Source organism: Telmatherina bonti (assembly GCF_933228915.1).
Source record: "Telmatherina bonti genome assembly, chromosome: 1".
In the NCBI taxonomy this organism is placed as follows: domain Eukaryota; kingdom Metazoa; phylum Chordata; class Actinopteri; order Atheriniformes; family Telmatherinidae; genus Telmatherina; species Telmatherina bonti.
This window is the reverse complement of record NC_136619.1, coordinates 11,114,092-11,125,538: the sequence shown is the minus strand read 5'-3', so window position 1 is coordinate 11,125,538 and position 11,447 is coordinate 11,114,092. Positions and strand designations below refer to the sequence as shown.

Below are 11,447 nucleotides of genomic sequence, written 5' to 3'. Positions count from 1 at the left end.
GCTTTTTGTCTGTTTTACCACAACTGATCCCATCTGCACACAAGCCTGCTGATCTGAACACATCTGAAGAAACGAGTCTGAAACAGGAACAGCTGGAACACATCAGGTTAGGCAGAAAATTAAGCGTATCTTGTTGTTTACATGCAACAGTGGCTGTTAATGTGAAGCATTTTTGTTTTACTGGAAACAGGAGCTTCATGGTTATTTTCTAAGCGAACATTTTTCATACGCAGCAGTGAGAAAAGATGAAAACTCATGATGTCGCTTGTACTGGAGGACAAGTATGACTCATGTAGCGACTGTCACTTTCAAGCCTTTATAAACCCAAACACATATAACTAAAACTGAAATGTCCATTTAGAGTAGCCGATCAGACTTCCTCTCAGAGTTTTGTTGGCATTGACATGCGATGCTGTGTTGGACTGACAGGTTCCTGTCTCCCTCTCCGTCCTGCCAGACTCTGAGTCTGATCTAAAGTTTACAACGAAACTGGTCATCTTGTGCCAACACAATGCAAACATCCAATCCTCCCTGCTGACCACTGAGTGATCTTCGTGGTGGAAATGAGAGCAAGGGGGCAAATATTTACATATTTTTATGTTTTGCTAGTATTTTTCCCCACTCAGATTGGTAGTGTGGAAAGTGTTCTACACAGAGAGGAGAAACAATCACAAAGATAAAGTCGGTATTGTAAAGAAATCAGGAGGTTTTCTGACAGAAGAACAGACAGAAGCAGCTAAAAGCCAACAGGCAGCGACAGAAAAGGGAATTTTCTCCATTTAAAACAACTCCAACCAGAAAAACAAACATATTCTAGTTAATGTCATTAGACATTTTTCACATCCGATCTGTTAATCTTGTCTGAACAGATGAACATCACTGTGTGAACAGAGGCTACTTGCACATCTGGGTGCTGAGGTTGTGTGAGACTTGCTGGATGGCTCACTGATGGGCATGACGTTAGTTTCCACTCATATTTGCAGCTCATATTCGGTGTTTTGAGATTAGACCGGAGTTTATTTGCGAAACAGCTGATCAGCGGCGGATTATGCTGGGAAACCACTGTGCATGCAGTGATGCACTGCAGCACAGACGTTATTTAGTTGGGAACATAGTGACAATGTAAACAACTACATGAAGAATATGTGGCAAGGAATAAAATATGGGTAAAATTTAAAAGTTTGTTTTGAAACGCTTCCCACCTTCAGCGTAACTTATTCCTAAAGCTGCTAGCCTCAGTGGACACAGCCTTCATACTTTGCCGAAACACCGTTTAATTTTTATCACAGCAGTCTTCTTCAACAGGAGTTTTTTAGCGTGGCCCACCTTGACTTGGCAATATTTCCCACACTTCCTTCCAAACTGACTAAATCTGTCAGATGGTGAGGGTATCACTTCTACACAATCCTATTAGCCCATCAAGACCATAGACCGTCTATGAAAGATGGACGGAGCCTCCGGTGGTAAAAAGTAAAGCCTATGCTGAAGTGCATAAAACTGCAGTTCCCCCTTCATCCACTAGGGGCTCCAAAACAGAGCAAATCCCCATAGACTCCCATGTTAAAAAGACCAACTTCACAGCAGAAATAAACATGTTTACAGCCTGGTTCAAAAATCCATTTTAGGTTTACTAGGTCAGGTTTCTCTTCATGAAAACTGTGGGGGGAATGACTTTTTGTCTAACTCGCCCGTTTAAAAGTAATTTAATCTCGAAGTTGTAGCAGCTGTGTTGTGGAGACAGCTTGGCCATTTAGTGGCTGCCTGGATATCTGAATGTGTACAGCTTTTTGTGCATTTTGAGATTAGCTTTGGTTTGGTGGATTTTTTGTGTAGACTGGGTTTAACTTCGGATCTGCTTTTGTGTTTTTTAAGTAGGCTGTAGTTCTGCTCCCAGTTGTTTAGTTCTTTCTATTATTGGTTTGAGCTGCTCCACCTGCTTGTTTCCTCCGGCTTGTTTAACTTTGTTGGACAATATATTCCCCAAATACCTAATTTTATGTTGCGTCCTTTATTTCCCCGCCGATCCGGGTTGTTATCATTTATTACCATGTGATATGTCACAATATGTATAAATTCTGCTTTCCGGTGCCCATTACGGGGCAGAAGACAAGAATCAGATTGTGCTCAACAGGATTTTGAGCAGAGTTTGTACCACGAAGTGATGCCAAATGTCTCAGTGGTGGGTTAAGTTCACTTCATAGATTTTCTTTAGTTGGATTTATATTTTAATCTCTGACTTTCCAGAACTTTATTTACCCTAGGTAAAACTAATTTTTTTAAGATTTGGACGTATGCTCGGAGTCATTATCATTCTTAAGGGAGAAATTTCTCTTTATCTTTGGTTTTTTGTAGCAGATGGCTGAAGACTATGGGCCAGAAGGAACCGATACAGGGACTGTTTATAACTCCTTCCACCACGACTAAAGCTGTAGTTCCAATTGAAGACAAGCAACACCCAAAGCATGATACTGCCACCACCGTGCTTCACTGTGGTTCGCTGCTCTTTTGGTGATGGAAAGCGCTTTTCTTTTGGAACTGAGGATAAAACTTTCAGCCATGGTCCAGTCAGACCAGAACACATGTTCTTACATGCTACTGGGAGACATTAAATATCTTTTGTAAATTTGTAGGCAGGTTTGGATGTTTGATCAAATATATCCTGTGATTAAATAGAAAAAAGGTGCAACCAGCTAATTGTACTTATGTGTTAAAGGTGGACTTTTTATGGCCTAATTTCTTAACATCACAAAAACCTGGCAAGTTTACAAAGATAAATACAAAATATTCCTTTAAACCAGAGTTTCTTACACAAGGTCCACATTCCCAAAGACAGTTCATACATGGATTTAGATGGAAGTAGCAGGCCAGGGACAGACTGAATTCAGTTTCCAAACATGTGCTTACAGTGTTTGTTTGACATCAGTTTGACTTTGATTAAGTTCACGTTTCATTTTTAGTCGCCGGCTGCCTCGGGGCTCAGCGTCCAGCGATGACATCAGACACGAGACAGACACCGACTGAGTTTGGCCTCCGCACTCAGCAGTGCTTTCATGTCTGGAAAAGTCCAGCGTTTGTTGACTTTCTTATTCCCATGTTTTTGATTTAACACCTTTTCAGGCATCAGGATCATTGTGGGGGGATTAAAGGTTCATATGCTAATGAGGGGAGAAGCATCATTAGTGCAGTTTCCACACCGTAATAATGCATGCAGCAGGGAGAAAATTCCAGTAGGATGTTTGGCAGAATCTGGAAGTGCTGCTGTTCTTTAACTGTGACTCTCCACTCCTTATTAATTGAGAGGAACGACATCTTGCAGCTATTTTGAATGAGCGTGCAGCAGCCGCTCTGCTTCCTTTTACGTAACGAGCACATTCTTGCCGCCAGCCATTGTCGCTTAGCTCTTGGAAAGCGCTGTTATTCGTGTGGCAACTGGCGGGGGAGCAACGTTGGAGGCGAGTCAGCCTTCACGACCGCTGCCTGGGAGCAGATCTGATCTGGCTGTTTGGAAGAGAAAAGTGTTTCCAAGTCTTCAGAGAGAAAGAGAAATACTCTGGTTCAAAGCCAGGGAAACTGGCACACTATGAGAGAACGACAGAGACAAATACAGAGATGGAGGGTGAGAGTGACAAGTAGGGGACTGATTAGTGAAGTAAACCACTTTGAGCAGCAAAGGGAATCCCCCTGGGTGGAGGATAAGTGAACAGGAGGAGAGAGACTCACTATAAAGATTGGGAGGGGGAAATAAAAGAGGAAAGATTGGACAAAAGATGGAAGAGATCCAAACAGAAATTACAAAACCGCTTCTTCTGTGACACAGCGGGTGGAAACCCATTTTAGAGGAGGAACTGCAAAGGGCACAGTGGGGGAGGACAGCAAGATAACAGGACATAAGTATATATATATATATATATATATATATATATATATATATATATATATATATATATATATATATATATATATATGAAAAAAAACAAAATTTTTAAAAGAATTGACAAACGAACTAAACCTGCCAGCTGAACAGGGTGGAAGAGGGGTCAGGATGTACAAACTCTATCCTCTTTCTTATTAGAAATACTGTTGATTTAACAAAGTCGCTCTCCTCCGCCGTCCCTCTGGGCAAAAGAAAAACAGTCGACTCGGCATAATGGGCTACATCTTTAGACATTCATTAATTCACTTTGTAGAGGAACGACCAAGAAAAACGAGGCAAGGAAAAAAAATGTATACGGACATTTATAGTACGAAACGTTGTGAAAAGAGACAATAAAGCAGCTTGTTGGAGATGAGTGGTCTCGGTGCGCTGCAGCTACCGAGTGGTGGGCCGGGCCATCTGCAATTCTAATCAGCTGCTTGAGGAAGACCTTGGTACCTCACGGGAGGGGAGAAAAAGGGCTCTGTTGTGCCTAATATTCAGAGTGACAACTGCACGGTGAGAGAAAACAGAGATGGAGATGAGTGCAGGGAGCTGAAATGAAGAGAGATGACATTTAAGGGAGTGGAGTCTGGAGATGTGGGCGATGAATAGATTACATCGACAAGCATTAATTATTTACTGCATTAGTATAACATTAGCTTGTTGAATGACATGGATCGCACATCTGCCGGATCCAGAGAGTCGTTCATACGTTGTCTGTATGAAATAAAGATGTGTGTGTGTGTGTGTGTGTGTGTGTGTGTGTGTGTGTGTGTGTGAAGTCTTTGCTTGTGTTTCAGTTCTGGCTGGGAACTCGCTGTAGTTTAATCAAATTCCCAGGAAATGTCATGAATCATGCCATCGCAAGAGACACAGCGAAATCCAACTTTCATAAAACATCTACGCAATATTTCAATTCCTCCCGCCCATCCAGATGGTTTCCCAGTCACAGTTTGAACTGGAAATAAACTTCTCACCTTGATTTTACCTGTTAAACTCACAGCTTGGAAGATAGACTGAAATGTGATGTCTTGAAATAAGAGTAAAAGTAAAAATGTTCAAATAATTAAATCAATACAAAAATAAGCGCAAGACTTCATTTTTTAAGTGGAGAGAAAGATGGACTGATTGGTGCTGGCATTGTTTTTGCTAATATATAAGTATAATTTATGAAAAAAATATTAAATTTCTCACTTTTGTGCTCTTTTGTTTTGTTTTTTGTTTTTTTGCACATTTTACACAACAGACAACACTGTGTATAACAGTTTCCTTCATGAACATCTGCTTGGAAAAAAGTAAAAAACAAAACAAGTATTTAATAATTGTGCAGGATTATAAAGTTTCTGCAAAATCTGCCTGTTTTTGTTCTGCATTACTGATTAGATGAATAAATGAGTTGAAGAAAAGCTTTTTTCTGAATCCTCGCAAAGGAAATGTGTTATATTTGGCTCATTAAGGAAAAAAAAAAAAGCTTAAGTGAGAGGAAAGAAACAATTTTGTTCTCTGCTCATGACTTTCAGATTCTTAAATTATTTTTCCCCATGAATTATTCCATCAGTTCATCGTTTTCTTGGAAGGTTTTCTGGCGCTTAACGTCATGATCTGCTGGCTGTTTATAAGTCTTTGGTCCTAAACTTTAAGTGAACATAGTTGTAGAGGAATTACTTAATCTGTGGTCATGCAAGCTGCACGCGTTGCTGCAGAAACCCTGTGAAGTCATGTCTCTTCACATATCTGCTCACCGTATTTCCTGGCTCCCGGGGGATGCCGACGAAAAGGTGATCCAAGAAGTTAGCACTGCGTCCGAGACCGAGCACGGTGTAGGGCAGCTGGAGGGAGAAATGAGCCGATTGGCTCAACTGACCGGCTGTGAGAGAGAAAAAGAGGAACCATGTTAGGAAATCTGCCCTTAAAACCAGTAAAGAAACTAATTAAGTGATAATCAGCGTTTCTTATCTGTAACAATGCTTGTTAAGATTATGGTGAAGCTTTGTCATATCAGGACAAACAAAACCAAATTCACATTAACTCTGGTGCAGGATAATGTGGCATAACAGAACAACCAATGTCTCTATATCTATATATACTCCATATGACCCAGGTCATTCTTTGGCACCCCTTCACTCTTATTCAGACACAATAGCTTTTAAAGACATGTCTAATTACCAGGGCTGTGACGATATGCTTTTGTCCCAATTCGATTTAACTCCGATTTTTTTGGGTTTCGAATCAATTTAAATTGCAATTCTCACAATTCTTTGATATTGCTGTTTATTGTAGATTATAAAAAAAAATGTATAAAACTTTTTTTTGCTCTCATTTTTCTTGATTTCAATGACGAAAAAACTACAGAGTAGCCAGATCCTCATTCTGTTGCTATGATGCCCAAGAAGAAAAGTAAAAAGATCAATAAAAACACGAAAAATGACAAAAATTTGATAATGGATTATTTTTATTTATTTAAAAAAAAAATTGATTTTAAAACTGTGAAGCAAAATAAATCCCAATATTCGATTTTTTGATTCGATCTTTGCACCCATACTAATTACGCTGCTCATTTCTTACACCACCATGTGGGACACACCTTGTGGTCTCAGAAAAGATGTTAATCTGTCTGAAAAGGGTCAAATTACTGACATCAAGCAAATACAACATCTTAAGAGGTGCTAAAACTACTAAAATCAGGTTACGATTGACAAACACATTGTTAAAAACTGGACAGAAAGGGGGGATCAATTATTTTCCAAGAAGAATTCAAATCAGAAAAATATCATGAATGACTGTGATACATCACAAAAAGACAACAGTAAAACTCAGGGCTAAGTTTAATAGTGAAAGTAAGAATATTTCCACACAAAGTGAAGGAAACTTGAGCGATTTGGACTAACAAGCTGTGTAGCCATAAGACAGTCACTAATCAGGGAGGCTAACCAGAAAAAAAAGGTTTCAATTGGATTGGACTTTATGGCTGGAAGAAGGTCATGTGGTTTGATGAGTCCACATTTACCTTATTCCAGAATACTGGGAGCCTCAGGGTAAGAAGAGAAGCAGATGAAGTGATGCAGCCATGATGCCTGGTGTCTGCTGCTGCACTAGCCTGTGGGGGGGGTCTATGTTCTGCGGTTGTTGCAGCCGGTCAGGTCAGCTGACTACCAGATTATACTGAATGAGCAGGTTATTCCACCTTCTCTGATCTGGCTACACCCCAAAACAACACCACCAGGATTCATGCGGCTCAGAGTGTGAAATAGTGACTCTGGGAGCATTTTTACACATGGATCAGCCACCAGTGTCCACAACCCCGTCTAGACTCTTGTTGGATAAGACTTTGCAGCGCGGTCGGACTCTCCCATCATCAATACAAGATGTTGCAGAAAAATCACTGCAGCTCTGAACGGAAGCAAATGTGTCGTGCAAAAGCATATCCAAACAATGTCCCAGTGAATGCTTGCAAAGCTATAACTGGTCTGACGATATACAAGTGTGACTTTTTGAGGACCTGTAGTGCATATCCTGGTTTTATAAATCAGTCCAGAGCAGGGGTGCCCAAGTCCAGTCCTCAAGATCTACCATCCTGCTGTTTTTAGGTGTAACCCTTCTCCAACACACCTGAATCAAATAAGTGTCTCGTTAGCCGGCCTCTGCAGAGATGAATGACATGCAGAAGAGGAATTCAGCTGTTTGACTCAGCTGTACTGGACAGGGGTTGCATCTAAAGCAGGGGTGTCCAAAGTCAGTCCTCGAGGGCCGCTGTCCTGCAGGTTTCCCATGTATTCCTGTTCCAACACATCTAGCTTCCACTAAATGGATCAAACAGCCAATGACGTGCACAACTGATTAAGCTCTACTACTAATTAATTTGAATCAGGTGTGTCTGAGCAGGGATACATAGAAAACCTGCAGGATTCTGGCCCTCGAGGACTGGAGCTGGACACCTCTGATCTAAAGGTTGCAGGATGGTAGATGTCGAGGACTGGACTTCTGGTCCCCTGGACCAGAAGCGGCACACATTCCTGTTGTGACTTTCTGTAAAATAACCAACAATCTATGTTTGTTTTGCTCGCTTTGTTTTCCCAAAGGCAGAGACTTTAGTTTCCCGTGTTGCACCGCGTTGCACTCTAAACTGTGCAGATCAGCACTGATAAGACAAATATGTAAAAAGTAAACATAAGGAGGAGGATGAGGACTAAATGCATGACAAGAGGGATGTCCCTGGAGGGGCCGCAGCATGAGACCTTGTGTTCTGATGTGAAGAGGCATCATAAAAAATACAGATCGGATTGAAACACCTGAGGCCAGTGCAACACCTCTCCCTGCTGCCTTGTAATCTGCCTTCCTATTCTATGACGCTATTCGCATTTAGCCCTCAGTATTTAGTCTCCCTCTTTAAGCCCATCTCTTCTTCTCTCTCGCCCTGATACATCACTGTGATTTGGCCTTTTACGTCTCCTTCTTCTTCTCCCTGCTCTTCGTCTTCTCTCTCGCTCCACTTCAGCTGCTGTATCTCGCCCACGCCACCCAACTCTGCCAAGTGCAGCTGACATAAATCAACCTCTATGTGGTAAACAAAGAGAGGGAAGGATGGAAGAGCAGAGAGAGAGAGAGAGAGAGAGAGAGAGAGAGAGAGAGAGAGAGAGGAAGCCTCAAGGCAGCCAGTGATCAGAATTAATGTGGATGTACTGCGTATTGCAGACCAGGAGGAGCCCAACAGCTTTCCTTTTGATTTTTTCTAATCTACGCTTCTCTTCAGCTCAGGAGGAACAAAACAAACAAAAAAAAATCCCAACAAATCCTGCTCATTTTTTGTCACCTGAACCGCGGTTGTGTCAGTCCATCTCACAGCACGTCGATATATTTCTAATTAGAAGCTCTTTCATGCTGCACATATAAAAAGCTGCCATTTTATTCAAAGATAAGATGTTTAACTACAAATGCAATGGCTGAAAGTAAGTATTTAACCATTAGTGACCATTACATGGAGACTGGGTAATGAAGCCTTGATTGGTTTAATGGACACGCTTTGGCTGCATCAACCATCAGAGTTCAAGGTGCAGCATCAACTTTCGCCACTTTCCACAGAAAAAACCCCGTCATCAGACATTTCTTTTTACAGCTGTGTCTTCGTTCAGCTCTTCAGTGCTGGGTTACGGTTTTCTGAAGCGTCTGAATCATGAGAGAGGCCATTTTCAGGAAGACGTGGGCTCACACTGACCCGTTCAGGTCACTGCGAAGCACGGACTTCTAATAGAGATGGAAAGCTACAGTATCTGACTTTTGTCTGCGTGGGAAGAAGAACTGCAAGAGGAAAGCTGTATTTCACTGTACTGGATGACTTTTAATCATAACCTAATGATGTTAGTTCAATAGAGCTGATGCAGGATGAAAGAAAGGAGTCGTACGAAACCACAATCCTGTTCCAAAAAAACCCGACAAAAAAAAGCAATTAACGGATCAGATGCTAGGAAAGTTCGGGATGGATTGCTCGGAAACGTTGAGCACATATCCAGAAGGAAAATGTTGCAGAGTGGGAGTGCATACAACAAGATCAACTAAAAGAGGAAACATGGTAAACACAACATGTAGTGAATGACGTGCAGTCTTTACAGACACACTACGAAACGTTGGCCATTTTCCCGTCATGCGCCGCCTTTCGACGGCTCATCCACCATCAATCTTGCATCCTACCTGACCTGTTAGCTCTCTCCAACCAGCAAAAAACGATCTTAAGACGACTCTTGTTTTGTTTTCTTTCACTCTTTTAACCTTCTTGCATTTCTTTGCTGAATCAAAAACGTTGCATGTTCAAAACTGACACTTTTTGCGAGGTGAAACGTCACGTTGCGTCCCGGATATAAAAGTTGTATAGTGAAGTTTCTCTGCGTCAGGATGCTGCTGGGCAGCAGCGGCTCTAGAAATACACATTATAGATGTGACTGTGTCCCAACAACAAGTCCAGGATGCAGAGTTTTAATGTCAAAAGTTACATAACGCGTCTTTAATGTCTATCTTGTCACTGTAAATGTAAAATATATCACAAAGCTCATACCCTCAATGTTCCCATGTCTAACGTTACATTTTACATGCAGGACTTTTAAATGAACATTGAAATAAAGTAATTAATCTCAACTGAATGACTTACACTTAAACTGAATGTTTTATAGCGTTCCTTTGAGTCATTCAGTTAGGATTAATTACACGCGTCTGCATCACACATCCCAATGACTTGACGGATTAATACTGTAGTAAAACAGTCATAACCACATGTACCATGTCTGGTACTTCAAAGCACCACAGACAACCAACATGCACTATTAAAGAAAAAGAAAAACATAGATGAGGCTCTATGGAGGCTCTCGAGATGCAGGACAGAGTTTTTTGAAGAGACTGAACCTTTGTGCAAAGGTTGGTTTCATGTTTTTTGAGGCACTGTTTCATCCTGTCAGGTGGCAAGAGGTGGATAGCTTGCAGTGGGCCACTCGGCAGGGTGGAGTGGATGGATGTGTGTGTGTGTGTGTGTGTGTGTTTGTGTGTTCTGAGGGAGGATCAAGCAGGGCTGCGTTGCAGGCAGGGAGCCTGGCTTAGCGTCTGCTTAGTGCTGTGTGAGTGTGTGTTCGAGTAGACTGGCGAACAAACATGGCAACGGCTGGAGCGCAGCCATTTCACAACACACGGAGGTTGGCGAAGGGTGTTATGCAGAGCAGCGTAGCAGCGTGTTTTGTGTGTATTTGTGTGTATGCCAGGGACATTGTGTTTGTGTGTTTTGGTCCTATATCTCCAAAGCAGAGCCAGCAGAAGTCTTTGCAGGGCATCCCACCATGGACGCATGATTGACAGCGTGCAATCCATTTCTTAGAAGACAAAGCAGCTTTAAACTAGCCAAAGAGGTTTACAACTCTGACACACACACATTTACTTGTACAGGCAGCTTGACTTTCACTGTGTTCAACAAGTTAGTGCTCCTTGGTCAAAATCTGAGGACCAGATGTGCACCAACACATGCGCTCACTCCCAGTTAAATACACCAATCTTTAAGAGTTACAGTCACCTGTTCAAACCTTCAGAAAAAACAGCTTCCATCCAGACTTTAACCAGAAACACAAACAGATGCTGCTGTGGACAAATTATTCCATTAATGCTGAGTTGTTTAAACATAACGTTGAAAAGCATATTAAATAAAAGAAAAGGTAAAACCTTTAGTATCAACTGGATGAAATTCACCCCTGCAGTTCAGTAATGAGTTGACAGCCTGTGAAATGTCGACATGATGGAACAGTTGCTGGTGTAGTTGCAGCTACAGCTTCCTTTATTCAGAGGAAGAGGCGCAACAGTTACTAAACCTCCTAATTTCTTAATTTTATATTTTATTTTTTATTATTTTTACAGTTTGTCCCATCATTTAAAGTTCAGTTCTGTATGACACGAGGACTGTATAATCATACGTCAGAAAACACACACATCTGGGTAAAAATCTGAATCACACCCACACATAACTGAGTACTAAATCTAATACAAAAGACCTTTGTGTACATTA

General features: G+C 41.4%; 1 protein-coding gene across 1 annotated transcript in view; it reads right to left on the bottom strand.

The window, feature by feature from the left end:
- Window positions 1–11,447, bottom strand: part of itfg1 (integrin alpha FG-GAP repeat containing 1) — a 199,768-nt gene that overhangs the window by 27,323 nt on the left and 160,998 nt on the right. Inside the window, exon 10 of the mRNA XM_079244943.1 lies at window positions 5,659–5,783. Coding sequence (XP_079101069.1) covers window positions 5,659–5,783 — 125 coding nt within the window. The remainder of the gene's footprint in view (window positions 1–5,658; window positions 5,784–11,447) is intronic.